Source organism: Scomber scombrus, chromosome 14, assembly GCF_963691925.1.
Source record: "Scomber scombrus chromosome 14, fScoSco1.1, whole genome shotgun sequence".
Taxonomy (NCBI): domain Eukaryota; kingdom Metazoa; phylum Chordata; class Actinopteri; order Scombriformes; family Scombridae; genus Scomber; species Scomber scombrus.
This window is the reverse complement of record NC_084983.1, coordinates 21,529,780-21,552,516: the sequence shown is the minus strand read 5'-3', so window position 1 is coordinate 21,552,516 and position 22,737 is coordinate 21,529,780. Positions and strand designations below refer to the sequence as shown.

General features: G+C 38.5%; 1 protein-coding gene across 1 annotated transcript in view; it reads left to right on the top strand.

The window, feature by feature from the left end:
• Nucleotides 1–22,737, top strand: part of fstl4 (follistatin-like 4) — a 203,879-nt gene that overhangs the window by 157,045 nt on the left and 24,097 nt on the right. The window contains exons 6-7 of the mRNA XM_062433395.1: nt 16,267–16,433; nt 22,220–22,340. Of these exons, the coding sequence (XP_062289379.1) occupies nt 16,267–16,433; nt 22,220–22,340 (288 nt within the window). The remainder of the gene's footprint in view (nt 1–16,266; nt 16,434–22,219; nt 22,341–22,737) is intronic.

Below are 22,737 nucleotides of genomic sequence, written 5' to 3'. Positions count from 1 at the left end.
TGTACATCTCTTGTGTACTGTATCCAATGAAACAGATCATCTTCCTTTTTTTAAATATTTTCATTATTTTTATGGGGGGCATGAAGTGAGTAATGCAACAAAGATTCCCAAGTGGACCCAAACCGGAAATACTACATTTCATTGTCAGTAACCTAACCCCCAAGCAAAAGGGAACCATAATATGCTTCTATTATAATCAGTGCATCAGTCAGGTTGTAATTTAACTTGTACAGCAGCAATCCCCCAAACGTTTTGAGGTTCGGACATAATTATATTGCTTTGGTAGTGAGATATGAGCACTACCATAACACTTGTAGCACTGTGGCTGAAAGAATATACTGTTTGTATGATGTCTGAGAACTGATGCCAAGGTCTGATACAGTGTCTAAACTGCAAGCGAACGTCCGACTATCACGTTGCATCGTGTAACATCACACGCTTATTGTCCGGCCTGAATCCATTAAATATCCACTTCTGTTACATCACGTACACAAACCATGTACCTATCAGCTGTTCACTAAAGATCAGACTGGAGACGTAACCACTCAAGTAAAAGATGCGTGAGTACTTGCTATCCTACATTTGTACTTTTTAAACAGAAGACACACATTTTATATTGTGATATTTATTTGTTTCCTTACTGGAAATGAAATACAATATAGCCAACATCAACTTAATCAGAAACATCAGCTCCCTGGCGATCTCTGCCCAGCCAGCTGCTGCCGTATTTAGGTTTTTGTAGTGAAATGAGGAGGTGTTATAGAGATAACTCCTCATTACAACTAAATGAATCAGCTATTCCTCACCCATGATGTGCTTTCAATGTGAGAGACAGGGAGGAAATAGAAACAGGGCGCCTGTCAAAAGTTCAGTCCAAAACGAAAACAAGAAAACCAAGCAATGTTGTTGCTAACGCTCACTTGCGTTGCTTTCTGTCAGGATACAGTGTACACTTCTCCAAAATTATAGTATTATATTTGAAGTGTGGGGTAACCTCAGAGGGTTTGTTCAGCAATTCAGCAGCAATTTTGAAGTATTTATTCACTCAGAATTAATAAATCTTCCTGTTATTTACATATATTTAGCTGATATTAATCACACCACTAATCTACTCTGATAATTTTATTGAACGGGCCTTTATGCAATACCAAAGCAGGATCAATGAACAGCCATTTTAGTATAATGGCCTCTGCTTGATGAACCACTGAAGTCTTATGTAGAAAATGAATGTTTAAACAAGCGAGCTTCACATGGACAACCTAATTTCTCTACTTAATATGGAAGCTGCTTATTGACCTTAAAATATCTAGCAGCATGCACAAGAGCCTAATGCTGGATAAGTGTTTTTAATTTGTCACACTGCAGAAAAGCAAACATTAGTTCAGACAGAACTAATCAATGCTAAAACAGAGCACATAACTTTGCTTTAATAATTCACTTGAGATTAAAAACAAGAGAAATAATGCTCTTTTATGTTTGCTTTGTCGCTGTAGTTGTAGTTTCATTAACCGCTGTGTTTTTTCCCCGTCACATTTAGCCGTATCAAAAATTGGTCTCTCTTTTTCTCTGTAGGAAAAAAATCTCCACATTGTATCAAATCAAATTCAAAATACAGTTCCTAGTATTGTGTTCTCACCACTTATCCGGTCTGAACTCACGAGTCCATTGACCGCTTTTAACTTTGGAGTGGTTTCTCTGGAAAACAGCCCTCATGGGAGCTACATGAAAGAAAATATTGGTCTTTTTCTCCCTCTATCCTGCACATCCACTCAGACTATTGTTGGTGAAGACGTGCATGTTTCTACATCATTATATGTGTATAGATTTTTCTTCTCTGTATATAACTAGAGATGCATGCACACACATTTAAACGCACACAATCCTGCACGTATGCATTTGCCCTGGCAGACACATACTGTTCTCAGCACATCTCATTGCGCATTCTGTCTCTTATCGAGGCAGACCCTCAGGTCAGGTCAAGCTGTGGCTCCTGCAGTGCAAAGTTCTGCTGCAGGCCACTAATCTCTCTTACCCTCCTCCTTTACAAGGCTGAAAGAGCTTTAAAACGAGAAAAGACCACTTAGTTGGCCCTGTCAGAAAATGCTGCCGCAGTTTTTAGTAGGAGGCATAGCTCGGGGGGGAAAGAGGGGGTTTGCCTTTCTTTCCATAAAGATGAAAGATTATCCAGATTGTCAGAGATCTTATGCTGCTATCAGATGAGAGTATCGCTTTAATAAATTGGGTCTCATCCGGCCAAATGAAGTATGGGAGATTAGCTCCAGACTGTCAGCTTGTTTCCATTAAGCCTCTCAGAGCAACTTTAAACAGAAGCAGGATGACTTTTTTGGCATTGGAGACTTAAAATATGCTCAATTTTATCAAATCAAAGGGTGTGTAGATAACATTTTTGTATAATGTATTATTTTATGGGTCGTGAAACAGACAGTGAAATTATACAGGCTACTTTATGCTTTTGCCTGCAAGCAAATAAAAAAATGCCCTTCTGCTCACTTCATAATGTGTAATATATTATAATTTATATGCTATATTAAATTGGTTACATAAACCCTGCATATACAATAATGATATTGACTATTTTGACGGATGTACGAGCTGTAACACTAAACAAAGCTCCAGAATAGCTCATTATCTGATTGATGCCACAAGCTAATATTGTTTAAAACGAAAGCTAACGCAAATTAACTTTATTTATTTATTTTTTACTGTCACGCATTTTATGAGTTACAGCTAATTAAATTTCAGAAACAGGGAAATGAAAGATAAGATTGAAGGAAAAGCTGAGAAATGTTCCTGTCGCTCTATTAAAGGAAACATGAAAAACATGACGGTCTACAGGCTCTGTTTCATCTCAGTTATTACAATGTGATAATGCCAGAGGGTCACACTATGTTTGACCTACAGGAGTCATAACACATGAAAATATTGAGAGAAATGATTTGAGTGGGACAAGCTTAAAGTCTATATTGGCATTATTTTTATTTTTATTTTCCTATTTAACTGTATTAGTACGTGGTGACATAACGTTCCTGATATACAGAACACTCAAATGACAGATCCCTTCATAAGCAAAAAAACAAATAAAACCCCACTAAATGTATAGTAACACGATAAAAATTTGTGTCTATGGAGTTTGAATTTCTACAACTCTGGTAAACATAGCTGGGAACCCTCCAGACAGGCAATTAATCTGTTCATTTTCCTGACAGGTTATACCTGCCATCAGGGATTGAATGACACTGTAAAGAGAATTTTGCCCTGTCATTACCAAACTCAGATTCATTATTGAGCTTCATCCTCAGTAAATCCACTGTCTCTTTGCAGTGCGCTTAAGTAGCAACACCCACCCCAGAAATAACCTCTGTTGTTAGCGGCCCGTTCCTGCAAAATTGGTCATTAAATAATGCGGAGGAGACAATTGTTTCCTGTAAATGGCCTGGGAAGCCTGCAGTTCCAGGAGGGTTGTGGTACATATCCTGAGTAATACATAGTGTTAACAACAGCAGGATTATTTTAGTGCATTTTTGCAAGCATTAATTCCATGAATGGCTCTCAAATCAGTTAGGGCACTGGGAAAGTATCTAATTATATTTCTGTAAAGGCGTTATAATTTTTGTTAGCTTTTTAAACCTGTGATTTTACAAATGATAGGAGTGCAATTTAACGAGCCATCCTATCAAATTATCATGGACCCACTCTAAACTCACCTCTATTATTTTATTTTAATTTTAGTGTAGAGCAGCATTTGTTGTTCTCATCAGTTCTAACCAACACAAAACACCCCTCGTTTCACAAAGTAAAGGTCCAGCTGTGAAGTTTTGCTCTGTCAATCTTGTATTTTAATGCTCATGCAGCTGTGGGAAAAGAGCGAGCAAAGCCAGATTTCCCCTCCAACTGCTGCTCGTGGTCCATCAACACAGCTCGGAACAGATTGTTTAAAAAAACATTTCCTGCACACACTCCAACTATACACTTGCTCCACTGGCTCGCTCTGTATCTTCTCTTTGTGATCCTAACAAGGCATGTTCATTTCCTGGTTTAGAAGCCCTACTGGAGAAGAAGCTCCATGATGGCTTTGTTAGCAGGTTAAAAGACAAGGAGGCCCTGTAAGTAGAGCGACAGTGAAGAGAGAAAGAGAGAGAGAGACAGAGGCAGATTAAGTCCAGAAAGAAGAGGAAAGGCTGAGATGGAAAGGAGGACTGACAAGCATCCAGAGACTCAATGAGACATCCAGATAGTGAGATACTTTGCAAAGGACAAAGACAGTGAGAAATAGCCAAGATGCAAAAAAAAAAGCATCAGAGAGAAAACGAGGTGGTGGGTGGAAGAGAGAAGGAGGTAGAGTGAGATAGAGAGGAAGGGGAAGGTACAGAAGCGGTGAAGAGCGGCGGAGGATTCCTCTATACCTGTGGAAGAGATTAATGGTCTGCATCCAGTGTGATTAATGAGCTGGCCGCTGATTGCTCATCCCCATCTCCCTCCCATGAATAATCACCACGCCAGCACTCTCAAAGAGAGAGCTTAAGTTTTTCTCTCTCTCTCTCTCTCTCTCTCTCTCCCTCTCTCTCTCTCTCTCTCTCTCTCTCTCTCTCTCTCTCTCTCTCTCTCTCTCTCTCTCTCTCTCTCTCTCTCTCTCTCTCTCTCTCTCTCTGTGTGTGAAAGAGAGAAAGAATACGTGCTTGAACAAGAAATGGACAAGAAATGGAGAAAGAGAGAGTGGGTGTGTATGAGACAGTAAATGAGCAGTATATATGGACAATATGTGAAAGTGATGTGATATACAATGTATGCATGATAGTAACTGACTAAGAGTGTGCTGTGATTGATTGACTGGGAAAATGGTTGTGTATGTATATTGTGATACACAACACAGCATTAATTCAGCATGTCAGTGTGTTTGAAACATGGATGATATATTTACTAATAACTGCAGCCCACCTGCAGAGAGCAGCTCTACTGACTGCACAGTGACACACCGGGATCGTTTGTACTCACCGTGGGCTCCCAGTGGGAGTCCTGTCCCCCTGTGTACTGTACAAACCTGCTGGTATCATTGTGTTCAGAGAGGGCATTATCACATACAGTACTGTAGTGAAACATGCTGTTAGTCTCTGTGATTTCAAAGAGAGATTATCTTCTCAGTATGAGTCAGTTGAAAAAATAAAAGGGTGTGTAAACTGAGTTTCTTAAGACTGAGTTAGTCTCTGCTTCAGTCTGGGATTGTGAGAGTATTATCTGTGTTATCTTTGGTTGGTTGTATTACAGTAATGTGGACAATATTAGTTTTGAATCTCAGTGAGCGGGACTATCTCATGGTCATGTTGGATTTAGAGGATTCTTGCTCAGTGTATTTTCCAACCTTTCAGGTATTTGATTCAATGGATTAGCCAGAAACTGACATTTATCTAATCTTTGTGGTTTCTCAATTTCATTTCCAGAAAATAAAAATAAAAATAAAAAATCAGCCCACAGTTTAAGCCTCCTCTATATGAAAGACAAGTTGCAAGACAAACACACACATAGATGCACAAATGAAAGTTTTAATTAACCTATAGCCTTACTGAATATATCCCTCAAGGTATTAAAAAAAAAAAAAAGATAATTAATTTGTGTTTTTGAATTTGAGTCTAACATTGTGCATTAGTGTGTGGATGTATGTACCTACTCAAACTATTCTGCATCTTTAAGCATCACCATGCATCACTCCATACTACTTTGTTGCACTTGTTACACTGCAACACAGTGTAACAAGAAAGATGATGATAACAGGTGGCAGCATGTGTTCCTGTGATTGGAAACGCTCTGTAGTGAGGCGTATGTGTTTAACTACAGCCTGACAATGTACTATTGTGCCGCATTGTCCGGTGGTCTGAGAATGCCTCTTGACTTTTTGATGGTTTCATAGCAACGATCGGTGAGAAAATACATTTTGTTGTTGGAAAAAAGAAAAAAGAAAGTGACTAACTAGTTGAAGGCTAACCCAAGTGTACGCATGACACCAGCATGAAGTCAATTTGAACATCTCCACTGCTAAATCATTTGGCAGCGCTGCAGGAACATGCAGGATGTGCGAAAGCTGGCAAATCAAGCCCACCTACTATAGCAGCTGCTTTTCGTGTAGTGATAAGCTTAATGATTAATGCCTGAATCTTAATTTACCAAATGAGACCGAATAAGGATATTTTTTTCATGAGGGTCAAATATGAATAGTAGTGTTCTGTGCATATATTTGCATACATGACACATGAAGGGAGGAGGATGTACTTGTCGAGTGTGTGACGCTCACCACTAAGCAGTAGAGAGAGAGAGAGAGAGAGAGAGAGAGGGCACTGGTTTTCTAATTTGAGGTGTCTGAGGTGTCACTCTCACCAGCCCAAAGCAGTGAAGACTTTATTTGTCAAGCGAGTGTTTGTGTGGCTCTTGCTGTGTGTGTGTGTGTGTGTGGTGTGTGTGTGTGTGTGTGTGTGTGTGTGTGTGTGTGTGTGTGTGTGTGTGTGTGTGTGTGTGTGTGTGTGTGTGTGTGTGTGTGTGTGTGTGTGTGTGTGTGTGTGTGTGTTTACATCTTCTCAGTTGTAGTAAGAAGCATCGGATACATACGTAAGACGAAGGTGAAAGTCTTTTTTTTTAGTCTTTAATTTAGTCTTTTTGTATATTTCTTGCCAATATGTATGTCTAGGAGATCACGTAGAATCTGAAATGCACTCCAGGTATATAAAACAACTTTGAAGAAAGTTTAACCCCGTGTTTTTACCTGCAAATTACCAAAAAAAATGGGCCGTGCTGTTTTGCAGAAATTGTACAAGTGTAATTTTCATCAGTAAAACGATGCAAAAAATACTTAATTGGAAATTTGCTGATTAATAAATTCAATTTCTATCAAATAGGTCTAAAATCTAATAACACAGCACTTTTACATCCAACATATGAAGATAAACAAATGGGATCATAACAAATTTCACACTACGATTTTAAGACTGAATAATAATAACCAAACATGTGCTTTCATGACTCTGCCGTTAGCAGAGGTGGTGTCGCTAGAGAGCAAAACACATAAATTAAATTCTTCTCAGAGGGGGCTGTTTAGGGGAACTGAGGACAAGATCTTTCCTCACATACAGAGTGCTGTTTAGCCCTGTGGGACTGACAGGAGATATCTACAGCTACAGGATCTGTTTCTAAAGGTGAATTAATCACACATGCATTAACCTCAGAGAGTCACGGATCTAAGAAGAGCAATAAAATATTTAGTCAAATACAGAGGCGTACTTAGTAGCTTGGTTTCTATCAAACTACTTTTTGTGAATTATGAAATAAAGTAGTTAGAGAAGAGAATAAAAACATATCTTCAATACCTAAAATCAAAATGTTGTTTTGTAAGATGATTGTGTTATTCAGTAAATGGCAATGCATTTAATTAATAAAGAAATAGCAAGTCCGTCACTACTAACCCAGTAAATATTTCAGTTCCTCTGCTCATCAATTAAAAGAGTCTGTGGAAATCCTCACAGCATGTCAGTTCTTGTACAGTTTATCATGGTGTATTGCAAAAATTAGAAAACTTTAATTTGTTTAAATTTGGACACATTTCATGATTTAGCAGCTTTCTGATAAACCCACCTGATTTACAATGAAAAGGTATCTTCACTTACTTCATTCTTTTATTATTACTGTATTGCAATTTATGCTGTGTTTTTTTTTTCAATTCAATTTATTTATAGAGCACTTAATCACAACAGAAGTTATCTCAGGACACTTTTCACATAGAGCAGGGGCCTGTTTCAGGAAGCAGGTTTAACTAACTCTGACATAAAACCTTAACTCTAGGTTGACCGACTCTGAGCTGTCAAACTCAGAGTTTTCGGTTTCAGAACAAGTGTTAACAGTTAGTTCAATCAACTCTGAGTCAAAGTAACTCTTAGTGAAGCTTTTGCATGAGGAGATACCAAGCCCTCATCAATGGAGCAAAGATAACATGATTCACCATGGCAACAGGTGAAACAAAGGGCTCAGTCCTCCTACTTCTCCCCAGTGGAATTAGAAATATTAATGAATGCATGCAGATAATGAGTATATACTTAAGAAAAAAAGCAATACAGTAGCAGCAGCAAAAGAAAATGAGTTGGTGTGGCAGAAAATTACCAATGTGTGAGTATTAATGAAAAAAAAAGAAGTTTTGTCTCGAGTGTTCCACTTATTCAACATTTATATTCTGTGTATGTGTTTGTGTGTGACACATTTAATATTCATGCAGACCCCAACAGGTACAAAACGCAGGCCTACTTGGCAGCAACTGCATATGAAATATATAAACATATGATATATTTCAGTAGTTAGTGAAATCTTCTAAGCAAAAAAGAAAGTCAATTTTTCAGCTACCCCAACACTGCCAGTAGCTATTTAATAATGATATTTGAAAGCAACACCTAAATGCCTTTAACACTACCAAAGTGTAAACGTTTCAGTGCAAGAGTCACATTTCTTTTTTTCTTTATTTTTTAAAAAAGATTTATGTTTGGGCACTTTCACCTTAATTTAACATTAGCTGGTATAGAGGTTGACAGGAAACAGGGAGAGAAAAAGAGGGGAAAGACCTGCAGAAATCGCAGGAATCAAACCAGAGACACTGTCATTACGAGGCATGATCAATAACTTTCAAATATTACGTGTCTGACAGCCTGACAGACGGTTGCCTTGGTAACATGCTCAGCCTCACAGATGTTACATATAAAACTACCATTGGCAAAGAAAAAAACAAAGTGCAACACAAAGAACTTGTTCTGAACTGAGAGCATGTCCACGATGTGTCGTACAGACGATACGAGGGCTAAGAATATTGTTCAGATAAATGATCGATTGTACAGAAAAACGGAAACACTCAAATAGAAAATCATCAAAGAATGATAAAACATCCCAGCGGGGTCTGATCACCCTCTGACGGAGATTTCTGCTTTGTATTTGTGCTTCAATATTAACTAACTCTTTAAGAAATGTCTGACAGCTCCTTCAGTCTGCAGGATTCAGTTAAAAAGGAGGAAAAACTCAGGGTTAGTTGAAGAAAACCTGCCAGCGAGCAGGTTAGGTTCACGGAGTATGTTGCCAGGGTAATTGACTCAGAGTTAAGCTGAACTGGCTTTGTGAAACCGAAAAACCAGAGTTTCCCTCATCTCAGGGTTAACTAACTGAGAGTTTTCACTAAACCTGCTTTCTGAAACGGGCCCCTTGTCTAGATTGTACTCTATTTTACAGAGACCTAAAATTCCGCCAAGAGCAAGGAAAACCTCCTCTTTAACGGGAAGAAACCTCAACTAGAACCAGGTTTTAGGTGGGCGGCCATCTGCCTTGACCAGCTGGGTTGGGAGAGAAAGAGGGAAAGAGGAGATAGAGACTCAGAAAAGCACAATAACAAAAATAACAATAATGATTATTTAGGTAGATTTTGTACATTTTGTTGATCTCAGACTGTTAAACTGACTGTTTCTGTCTCCATCTTAAACAGATACAACAAGCAGCACCCACAAAAATAGGTATATCCCAGCCCATGTTTTCCTTTATACAGTATATGAAGACTAGTACAGTGAGCCTTAGTACATGTGCTTTTTATATTGGTCTAGATTGGATTGTTTGGTGAGGAACAGATTCCAACTTAATTATCTTATTTTGAAAAACACACCCACCAAACCACTGGAGAGGAAAATGATGTACCTCTAGGAACCTATATTTAGTTTTACATTTTCCTTCCTTTGTATCTCCTTTGTATAAAAAAAAAAAATGCATATTTGGTTACAGAATACAACCAAGCATGCCTTTGATTACAATGGGTTTTTTATGTTGTTTTATAAAGTCCCCACAGAGGGAGTTTCAATCAGAACAGTCCAATTATATTCTACATTTTTATTTAATTCAGCACTCTGTTGGGAACAACAATTCAAAGTGATTTAAAGACATTGATATTAAGATGAAATTATGCTAGTATAATGTGCACTGAGTTACTTAACTGTTAAGCATGGATTTGGTCATTTGCAGGCAAAAAGAAATGAAAGGCTTTTATGTTTCGGTCAAACACACAGTAACTGTCATTTCAGCATTTTTAAATCACTACATTTCAAATCATAATCACCACCCTTCTGCCCATTGAAATACAGTCACTTTAATAGTGATGAATTAAATGGTAAATTGACTTTACTTATATAGCGCTTTTCTAGTCTTTTTGACCACTCAAAGTGCTTTCAACAATACATGTCACATTCACTCATTCATACACCATTGGCTCAGCCATCAGGAGCAATTTGGGGTTAAGTATCTTTCTCAAGGATACATCGACATGTGGACTGCAGGAGCCAGGAATTGAACTGACAATCCTCTGATTGGTGGACAACCACTCTACCTTCCGAGCCACAGCCGCCCAAATAATGATTATATGTACCTTAAAACATGAACTTTTCATTCAAATTTAACCCAGAAACAGACTTTGACTTACAAATCAAAAATCCATGCTCAGAGGATGCCCAGCAGCTTGTTTTCTTGCATCCTAGCCGCACTCACATGACTCACACATCTCATCCCACTCCTCACCTAACCTCTTTCAATCTGTCTCTCTCGTTGCTCTCTGCCGCTCGTCACCTCTCTTTCTCTCATCTGGTCTACAGACAGGATGTTATCAGTCTTACCCTCTAAAAAGTCATGGTATTCTGCTCTTCTGCTCTGTGGCTTGATGTCTTACTCCAGCTCACAAGGGGCCGGTCTCATGAAAGCGGAAAGGGACAACTCTCTGAGCTGCAGTCTTGTGCTCACCACATTAGTTATTCCCTGGGAGATCTCCTACGTGCTCTGCATCACATTTGTCTCTCTTTCTCTGTCGCATGCACACACATTTTCATTCTTTCTGTTTTGCCTATGTTTCGTCTCAGTCCATCTTTGGACTTGACTTTCTTACTTTTACTCTTTCTGTAATTTTGTTTAACGTTTTTCTTAAACTTTTTCTCTCATTATTGAGCTTGCTTTCTCTCTATCTCTGGTATGTTTCCTTCCTCTTTTCCTTGTTCCGTCTCTCTCTCCTCACACTTGTTTTACTTGCCCTATTTTTCAATGGATCATTTGGAACCCCCTCCTTGTATCTGTCATTATCTACTCTTCTTTCCCCCAATACTATATACCTTGCTTCCTCACCTTTCTCTTTCTCCCCCTCTCTTCCTCTCTTTACTCACATTAAACTGTACATCCCTCCAGAGCTGCAGACAGGAAACCTCCCTGTTGGCCCTGTCAGCCCGACCGTAGCTCAGTTAGCAGGGCTGATCGATCAGTGGAGCTCCTGAATTCCCCAGAAAGTCAATTACCAACTTGCACATCGGAGCTATTTTGGGAGAAAGGCGGGGGGCGTGGGGGACTGTTGCAATCATTAACTAGATAATGTCATGACAACCTTCCCCAGCCATCCAGGGCAGAGCAAGTGCTGCCTGTGGATATGCAATTTGTCTGAGTCATCTGAGAATGGGACAGATCAGGTTTTTCACAGAGTTGCGTTGGGTGGATATATCTTTTTGGTTGAGTTAAACATGGGTGTAGCTATTAGGACTGGGATCTAACACCAATACTATTCGGTTATCGTGCATAATGTGTTCTTAGTACCAAACACCAAAAGCTGACATTGAATGCTTGGTCAGATTCTTAGTCTGTTACAAATAGTTTGAGATTTAAGTTGTAACTTCATTCTAGGAAGTATTTATTAAGTCAAAGTCTTTTGTGGGCTTGTATGTGTTAAGATCTGTTTGGCTTATTGATTGAACTTGTAAGACATCATTGGTAGAAAAATGTTTAGTATTTTCAAGGTCAAGGGTACATTTTCACCTCCTGTAAAAGAACATTTTCCTGGACTGAAGGAACTGCTGCATAAAAGATGGATATGTCCTGTTAGAGACATGCTTGTTTCATGATAACACATTCACAAACTGTGGCCTGAATTAAATAACGGATCACACTATTTGCTAAAACTGGTAAAATTACAATAATTCTGAAACATATATATATAAAAAAGTAATAATTATAATATTTTTCATTCTACATGAATTCCCTAAGTAAGTTACACTGATAGACGGACAAATTGAGGTTTTGTGCTTACACATGAAGATCCAGCAGCTCATACTCAGAATTGAACACATGATAACTGTGGATAAAAATCCTCAAGGCCTGCCAAATAGTCGACTACTCAAATGCTTCGGGGGCTTTGGGCACCATTTTAACTGGACTATGAATTTAATCTCCATCACTGGCTAGTGTTATCAATAAAAGGGGGACTCTATGGTAGCTCAAGCATAATGCTCAAAACTCAAAGGCTGACATCTTGGTGCAGAAACTTGGTTTCTTTTGGCACAAATCATATGAGTTCAAATCAGTATAGCTCTATAAATTATAAGCATGGTATCCTCTTACTAAAAAAATATAAAGTATGCGTCCGAAAACATTACGTTTTTGCTACCAGACCCCGGGTATCTTATTGGCACAATAGATAAAGTAAGGAGCCAAATAAAAGCCACCAACCTGAGCTCCTGTTGTCCAATATGAAGAGTCACTGTCACCTGAGGGTTAAATATTGAGCTCTGCCCCCATACTCAACAAAACCTGTGAAATAGACTGATAGTTTCACATTGTACCCGCTGTTTTTTGTAAATTCTGCCAAATCTGTCAAATCAACCTTATGAGAGGGGAAGAGTGTTGCCTCCTTTTAAAAGCTTTCTTCAATAGTGAGCTCTGTCTTTGAACATAGTACCAAAGTCACTGTCATTATTTTGAGCTCATTAAAGTTGTCTGCTTTCTTTAAAACCTTCAGAGGCAACTGATGGCAATTATACTGGAAATGAAAAATCTTGGCATTTAAATGGTTCCCTAATAATTCTTCTAGACCCAGTTTCCCCAAAAGAAAAGTGACAACAGCAATCATCAAATTTTCTATCTTATTACTACATGCCTATTTTTAATCATATAAAGAAGCATCATGGTATCATAGCTGTAATCTTAATGGGTTGAGTTTGGATGGCAATCGGGATTAATTTCATGGTGTCAGGATTCATTTCACAACTGGTCCATATTTCACAAAGGTAGATGTTTTTGGCCTTTCTGTCAGACATTAATAATGATGACTAATACATCAGCAGGAAGTTTGAAAGTTTAGACTGACCTCAAGTGAAGGTTTGGTAGACTGCCACTGGAAATATTTAAACACAGCTGTCTATTTTTTAATTGATGGAGTATTTCCTATTCCATTTTTGTAATGTAGGCAGCAGAGTTACAGCCCTGCATTAAGGGGCTTTGTGCAGCAGGTTTTACATTTTTTTTAGTTGCCAGTGCTGCTTGTATAGCTCAAAATCACAAATTTGCCTCAGGGGGTTTTACATTCATACAGCAATAAAACAGAATCTGTCCTTGACAAAATAGTGGTGAAAAAGGTCAAGGTATTAATTATAAAAACATAGATTTGGTCAAGTATCAGGCACAAAAAAGCCACAAGATGCTTTAATACTGTAGCGACTTCTGTGTTTTCTTTTTCTTTTTCTTTCATGCCAACAATTATTTAAAACCTCTTGTTTGTTTTTTTACGTGTTTCAAATCAATGACTCAAGACTCAACAGTCCCATCTTGATTGCCACTGTGCCTGCTTTTATTTGTATCTGCTTTCACCGTCAGAAGCACTATTATACCTCACTGAAGGCAGCATTTTGTTCATCATAGTCTATTATTTGCAGTTTATGCTGATACACCGACTGAACTTTGAGGAGAGAGTGTGTGCCAGTGGACGTTTACAGCTGTATCCCAATTTTTCTACATTTTAAAAAATCAATATAAAGTCATGCTAGGTGTCCATCTGAAGAGTCAACTGCTGCATAAAGACACAGAAAACAGCACAGGTCTTAGTTTCATGCGCTGTATTAAATTCAATGTGAGCAGCAGTCTAATTGAAATTCAAAGTACCGCCCTGAAAGCAGCCCTGCAAGCCATGTCAGATCAGTGCACTTCATCCCTCATCTGTCCACATGGCACTCAAAGGCTGTTCTGCCACCCAAATTACTGCTCTGCTGAATTATAACTTTGTTGGACCTGGCAGTGTACTGTACCGAAGGCATTCTGAAATATCTCTGACACACCGAGCTGTCAGCCCGGATATATATATCATCTGGAGAGCTACGTGAAACAGACAGCTAATATCCAGGGGTCTTTTACAACACTGTTTGTCAAAGTCTAGATCCGGACAGGAAGGTCCCCAGCAAACATTTCAAAGTCCATTTGGCATCTGTTTTATGTCTGACAATTAAATATCGTCCCATATACGTGTTGGAGTGACGGTTTGTTGTGATTCTGATCGTATTGCTGTTGTTTAGTCATAAAAGCCATGAAATCTCTCTGTTCACATAGATTTGTGTGCCATTATAGGTTGTGATATATGTAATGCAGTGTTGGCGCCCAGAGAGGAAGTGCATGTCTAAGCCAGAAGTCAAGTTTCTCTGGGAATTTGTCACCTCCTGTTCGGTCGGGATAGTGTTTCTGGACTCCCTGTACTTGAATGTATTACCATTTAGTTTGTGAATCATAGCATTTGGAATATATATTGATTTTCACTTTCTAAACATAATGAGAGATTTCCATTTCCCTGCTCTCTCACTCTCTCTCTTTCTCTCTCTGTGTTTTTAGTTCTAATTAGATCCTCACTGGTGTATCCTCGTTTCAACAGTTTTAGCTGTGAAAGGTCACGCAGCAAGGGCAGTAAATAGTAACGGTCCAGTGAACTCTGTGTGTATGTGGTGCACAGCATGCACACACACACAATGATGTCTGATTGTGTGCAGTTGTACAGTGTGTGTCCGAAAACCGCAGGGATTTGCACAGTATTATGCTTGGCCGGCTCCATTTACTGTAGATTTTTATCAGGTGTCTGTGTCTCTTAATTTATTGAACCCAAGTATATCCTGTGCCTGAGCCTATATCGATACAAGGTCACACACACACACACACACACACACACACACACACACACACACACACACACACACATATATATATCTATATATATATATATAGATAGATATATAATGTCAGTGCTGCCATGCCTCAACTCCAATTTACACAATATCTCTCGATTATCAGCATACTTGTGCCCCTCTCACAATGTTTACCTATTTGATTTTTCTCATCATCCTATTCTTCCTTTGGTGATCCTCTAACTGTTCCTGTAGTGACACTAGCATGACCAAATCTTATCTAATATTGATCGGCATGAGATTTTGTACAGATATCCATGGTTCCGTGATGAACGGCACCACTAGGTTGTTGACATTTTTCATTTTGGGTGAAATTTCTTGACAACTATTGGATGCTTTGCCATAAAATTTAGTAGAGACAATTATGTCCCAAATCCTCTTAATTAAATTAAATTAAATTAAATTAATTAGAATAATTTTAGTGATCCTTTTACTTTTTTCTGGTGTAACATCAGGTCAAGATTTAGATGTGTCTAATATTTTGGTTAATGGCTGAATACCTGCAAAACTAATGACTTTACTATGAAGATGAAGGATGGGCTGGTGTTGAAGTGAGAGTTCCTGAGATAGACTTAAACCCATAATGGTGAGAATACACATATTACACAGCCCACTTTTGCTGCAAAGACACTGTCTTTATGTGGACTAAAACCACAGGCCTATGTGTAAATTGAAACTGACAATAATAAAAAAAGTTCAGTGCATTACAAAGTTTTCAGAGTGTAACTGAGACTGTGACTGTAGATTTGGTGCCTGGCCACACAGCTCAGCTTGGCGACAGATACTATTTATGGCGCCAAGGGGAACCAGTGAAGAATAATTCTTAATTTGCCGTAAAGGTGAATTGAATTGGATGGCCATTTCAATGAACATAAATTTCCCTTAATGAGAAGAATGATATTTGGCTAGCTGTGTGTCCTCTGACACGTACTCCTTTTTCATATGCAATATCCTTCACTCCTGGACAGCTGTTTATCCTCCCCGGTCCACTAGTAATGAGATGAATGCTTAGAAATGTATTAAGCTTGGCTACTGTTCCACTATATCAGCACACTCATTCTGATTTGTGATTTTCTCTGCCGTCTTTTTCTCCTTCGTTCTCCGTCTTCTAATTTTTTCCAATCTTTTCTTCTCACTATCATTTCTTCCTCGCTCATTTGTCATCCACTCTCTTTCTCTCCATCGCCACCATTCATTTCTTTTCAAACTCTCATTCAAACAGAGGTTGTCCAGCTGAGCCTGGCAGAGGACCAGCAGATCAGCGACTCCACGGTAACAGTGGGCCTCAGTGCAGTCCTTACCTGTGCCATCCAGGGGACGCTGCGCCCACCAATCATCTGGAAGAGGAATGGCATCATACTTAACTTTTTGGACCTGGAGGATATCAATGTGAGTGCATGTTGTTGTTTTCTTTGTCATTATTGATTTTTCATTTTTGTTGCTAATGACGGTTGAGTTTTTTACTCCCATTTTTTAAAAGCAAAGAAATATCTCCTGACATTTTGGGTTATATTTGTTTCATGTGTAGATTATTTTATCATTCTGGTTACAACAACATTACAGTTCATGAACAGTCAAGTGATTGTAGCATTTGGACACTATTAAAGCAGTTTTATTTAATGTTATTATGTTTGTCCCAGCGGAGGCTCCAGGTCTGAAAATGAGGTCAATGCAACTACAATGGTTGCAAAAGAAGTCTGACTGTATAGAAGTCAATGGGAAAATTAGCTTATTTCTCACTTGATTTATTACCTCAGTAAACATTTTCTTAATTAGTTTATGATCTCAATCGTTAGCTTTAAGTCTTCTTCAATACATCATGGTATTCATTTTGTAAATGATTGTCCCACTTAGAGTAAAATAGAGAATACAGCAGTGTATGCTTTAGGGTGGGGCTAGCTTGTGATATGTTATGTACCATAACTCAAGATTACAATTGGAGTAAGGCTGTAGCCATCGCTATTTCACTGTTTTTAGTTCATTAAAGTTCATCGTAATATTTTGGTGGCCTAACTAACTGTTAGACTGTAAATATACCAAGCTAGCAGCTAGCTTGATGGTCAACTCCACCCTCTTGATCACTTCTAACACCAAAAATCCAGGATGGTAAGGATCAAAATGCTGAACTCAAGGCTTTAAAATACGAGTCCACCAGCCCATGTCATAGTGATGTCATGGTAGCTACATAACCATTTTTTACAGTTTATAGTTTGGCCACAAGGGGGCAGAGGAACTGACTAACAACTATTCCTTATAGGCATATTAAAGGTGTCATGCTAATGGGTTAGCAAACAATTGGCTCCTTACACATTAGCAGACACAGAGAAACATTATCATCCCATTGGGTTGTGTTTGTTTCCACCTGTTGAATATACATTAGTCATGTGATCCTCTGTAGAACCTCCTGTCGATGTACGAAACCCATCAAAATTTCCTAACAGTGTGCACGCTTATGTTTTCATAATATTTCTCTCCAGAAATTTAATTGGACTGCCTGATTAATATCTGATCAACTTTATCAGCAAGGGGACACAGTTGAGGAGCTCTTCAAGTTGATTGAAAACAAATAGTCTATTAACACCTTTTTAAAATGAGAAAATCCCACTGCCGCTACAAAAGTGTGAAGAGCTCTGGGAGTTTCTCAGTTAATTTATAATCATGTGGACATTATTTTCTTTAATATTTTCACTCTGTGTGCAGTACAGGGGTGTGCCAATAATCATATTTTGCTGATTTAAAAACTCTCCACACCATGTCTCCCTTAATAATCAGCCAGTAACCAGCTTTGCAAGAAAGGAAAAGATTAATGAAAGATGGAAGAAAAATTCAAGATTCGAGTAAAGGAAGAAGGCAAAAAAAGAAAGATACCGAGCTCCTCTCTGAATCAGTAGAATTGCTCAGTGCTTTATGAACTATATAGCCATGCTTCTGTTTAGACACATCTGCACAGGTGACAACACAGTGTGGGCCTTGCATTACTCACCACCGGATCACAATTCACTAACTGCATGCTAATGAGCGGCCTTGTTGATCTGCTGTGATGATGAGCTGATAAATAATGTGAAGTGTTAAGGTGGAGACTGGAGAAGAGGTGATGGCAACAGAGGTCCTTCAGGCTCTTGACCGTGCATAATGAATTTCTCCGCAGAGCAGAGTGATCTGAGTGGAGGAGAGAGAGGGGGGCATTGGCTTTGTTTGACTCACTTTTCATTTAGTTAAATCAAAGATGAAACTAATCTCTAAATTAATGGTTGAGATAACCTCAATACTTTGTAGTGTGTAGAGTTTCTTTACAGTTTTAGTCTTCTTTTTTTTTAAATTCTGGATGAATGCCAGGAACAAGAGAAAGCACTTAAAGTAAAGGAATATTCCAGGTTTTTGTCGTTACTTGGTTATTTAAGCCAGTTTTTCCATCGTAATATTGTACAAAAGATTTTATATTTTAAGAGACATCCTCATTAAAGAAGAATAAATCATCCAATAAAAATGTAGACACCCAAAGTCCATCCAAGTGGGTGCTTGGATTTGTATTTTATATGGATATAGTGCATATTTGATACATATGTCCATACAGTAATTTATGTGTTAATACAGCAGTGGATCTACAAGAAGCACGCTATTATAGAAATCTTGAGCTCGTCAATTCAGAAACTCCTGGAGATATGGATGTCTTATGTAAAAAGATTTATTGATAGGCAGAGATAGCAGTTACAGCTCAAAGTGCTGGTATAGATCCAGTAAAACGCCACAGCACATCTGAAAGAAAAGAGTTGAACCGCTCAATTATTCAGGCAGCACCCAGGTGACCTTGTCCCTTGTCATAACATCACTATAAGATTGTTTACTTCAGCACTTTCTCTACAGCAACAATCATAAAACCAAGTCAGCTTGACTGAGAAGAAGAATGAGAATAAGACAGCTGTTTGCTTGTCTACATAAAACATATCAAACTAAGAGCATTTTCATATATGACACATACAGAATATGAAAACCCCTTCACACACAGAAATCATTTTAATTACTATAGACTAATCCGGGTTGTAAACTGAAGTAAAATGAGCAAATACTGTGGGGGCATCTCATGTTTAAACCCACCTAAAGTCACTGAAATGCCTTTTAAATAGAGGTTATCATCTAAAAAAACTTCAATTAATCCAAATTGAATTGACAGTGTCTTTTTACCTGAAAATCACCAACACTACATTATCTGTGCTGCACTGTTATCAGCTGATCCAACAATAAACCTCAAATTTGGGAAAAAAGAAAGAAAACACAGTCCACAAGCCTCTGATTGAGGACTACTAAAGACCAAGCAGCCCACCTCCACAGGGTGACTGATGCTGAATACTCTTCAAATATGTCTCCTTGTCAAAATCCACATTTATAATTTCACGTTTGAGATTTCTATGATCTAATATAATTAATCTGATTACAATGCAACACTTCATGGATTGCTAGTTTGCTGATTTAAAATCATAAGCTACTAAATTGTTCCTGCTGGGTTTAATTGTAGTGGAGAGTTCTGACCAAATCAGTCCATCAGTGTTGTTTCTTTTCCCTAAAACTGTATCATAACCAATTTTCACACTGAATAACATTCACTCAGACTACCTTCATCTGTCTGAGAGCACAACATATAAATCAGCTGGCAGATTTGTCTATATGTAACTTCACAGAGAAGTTGAACAGTCAGCAAGTATTATACAGTATTCATTCAAAATTATGTTTGACAGCGTTGCATTAAAATCTACATTCATATAACAGATCCATAAAATGTCTACTCTAGTAAAAATGCAGAATAAAAGGTAATAGACTCACAGTGCAGGATAAAGAGGAAATGGGTGAAAGGAGGAAGGGGACTTTCCTTTCCTTGTCCAAGACCTTTCAGCGTATATGTTCCTCTTTTGATCTGTGTTGAATGAAAGCAGGCTTGTTTTCTGAAGTTTCACTTAACAGTGATGGAAATCTTTCTGAAACTCTGGCATATAACCCCTTAACCTGAGAGCTGAACCTCCATTACAATCAGTCTCATTTGTCTGCTCTCTTTCACTCTCTTCAGTCATTGTTCTCCTTCTGTCTCTCTCTAGCCCTGACCTCCCTATCTACTGTAGTGTTTTCACCATGTCTCCTTTCTCTGTTTCTTTCACCCTCAATCTTTCTTGTGTCAAAACTTTCCATTTTACATTTTAGGTGGAGCTATGTTCTACAGAAAGTAACAACACTTTCTTATTGGTGGGTTCAGACCTGGTTCACCAGGTTTGACTGAAAGAAAGAGAGAAAACAGGAGCTGGCAGAACAGCAGTATAATCGACCACACTGCTTATAGTTCTGCAGTTACCAGCCAAAGTGTTGTATGTATAATGTATCCATTTATTCAGAGATTAATAATGTATATTTATTTTATTAAAACAATTACCACACATCTAATTTTAATGTGCGTTGCAGCAACTTGGTAAACATGAAATGAATAAGTATATGTGGGCTGATGTCATGGGGGAAAAAAGCACTGATGATTGCTATTTGAGGAGAGGTCAGAGGAGACACGGATGCAGTTTTACATCTTAAAAACAAAACTTTAATGAGTGACTTTAAACTTTATTAATTCTAATGTGGCCGTCTTCATGTATAATTCCTCCACTGCTCTTTCCATTACAAAAGCATATAATTTCCCTTGAATGAAAATAACAGCCTGTAATTTTCTCAGGCTGTTTGTCTGTGTACCGTCAGTGCATTTCATGAACTCTGAGGTTAAAGACTGTTCCCATTGTTATGAGGGGATGTGCTGGCAGAAATCTCCCATCTATATTCTTGTCGCCTGAGTCACTAATGACACCAACAAGACATAATGCATGATTAGAGTAAAAGACAATTTTGAAGTATAAGTGAAGCTCTGCGAAAGGCTGCCAACATGTCAGGTCTTACGTTTTACTTGTTTTTCATCATTTTTTCTTTCTTGGTCTAACGTGCACTCAACATCAACTGCACATCTGTCCGTCCTGGGGGAGAGATCCTTCCTCTGTAGCTCTTTCTGAAGTTTCTACCAGTTTTTCCCCAAACAAACAACAGCCAAACAAACAACAGTATAATCTCTGGCAGTTGTAAGAATACATTAAATAATAATTAATAAGTGTAATAATATTATAATAAAAACTAGCAAGGATAATAGTAGTAGTCTAAAACTCACATTTTAATGTCTGATCATCTGTGAAAACCTCAAATGTGCAAAAAGTCAAAGACATAACATTTTTTTCTCTATTTTAATGACAGCAGGTTTGCAGTTTGGGATATTTAGATAGTTTAAATGTTTGTTAAAATTAAAGTTTAAAACTTATCATGCTGTTATTCTGTGTTGATGTAGAGTCAAAACAAACAACAAGTCTAATGATGCAGCTGACAACATGACGTTTGAATCAGAAGTGCCGCTAATGATGATAATCCTTAATACTTTAACACCATAAATGATTAAGATTTTACTCACAAATATATCTTAACGTAACCTGTCAGATAAATTACATTTTAGTCCAAACGGCACATCAAAGTCATCTTACATTTTCCTCACAAGGCGAACCCTCTCTGTCAGGTCACATAAATTTCAAGAGGCCTCAAAAAGAAAGCAGTCGTTTGTGGTTTCCATGTCACGACAGTGCTGCATCAGGACATCTGCTCCGCCACTTGGTGGGACAGCAAACTATTTAATGCCTTAATCCGCCCTAAGCTGTGGCTGGAACCCCCTAGTGACTGCTGCATGCTGCACCAACAACAACCAGCTCCATTCATCAACCTAATGGGCTTTATATTTTTAACCCTTGCCATTTATCAGGCTAAGGCAGCGTGATGAGAGGAGAGAGGAGGATCAAATTCCCCAACGCCTGCTTCAGCTCAACAGGGAGACTGTTGATTCATGGTCTCTCTTCCTTTTCACATCATTCTTTTTCTCTCTTGTCTTTTCCCATCACTCCCTGCTGTTGTGTGCCTCCTCTCTCCTCTCCCTTTTCTCTCCAAGCATCCTTACATATTCTATCACGCCACCTTAATTCTCTCACCTCTTGTCTTTCACTCCCCATGGCTCTTTACCCTATTCTTCATCCACTATTTCCTCTCTTACTCTCCATCTCCTCTTTGCTCTTTCACCACCACGCTAAATTCTCCTCTTCCATCTCTCCCCTGTATTTCAGGACTTTGGGGACGATGGCTCCCTGTACATCACCAAGGTGACAACTATCCACATGGGAAACTACAGTTGCCATGCCTACGGCTATGAAGACCTCTATCAGACACATGTGCTGCAGGTGAATGGTCAGTAGTGGCTCATTTCTTACTTACAGTGTTGGAGAAGTGTGGAAAAATGCATTAGTTTTGTTTGTGGTGCTGTGTGGTTCCCCAGTGAGGGAGTCTGTCTTATTTCCTGCCCTGCTCACAGTAACAAACAGCTCCACTGGACTGGTAAGGGTTTCAGTTGAGATAACAAGGGACCAAACGTGGGGTTCTCAACTAAGCCAACCTGTTTGAAGCAAAGGTTGCCATAGATACCTGTGTGACATGGCTATATAACAAATAATATGTTAAAGGTACCCTGTGGTGTTCTTTTATAGTCAAAATCCCTGTTAACCTTTAGCGTTACACACAAAAATGTATTGTGTGTATCTTTGAGTATTTAGTAATGTTGAAACCTGCACAGTTTACACCCATGTTT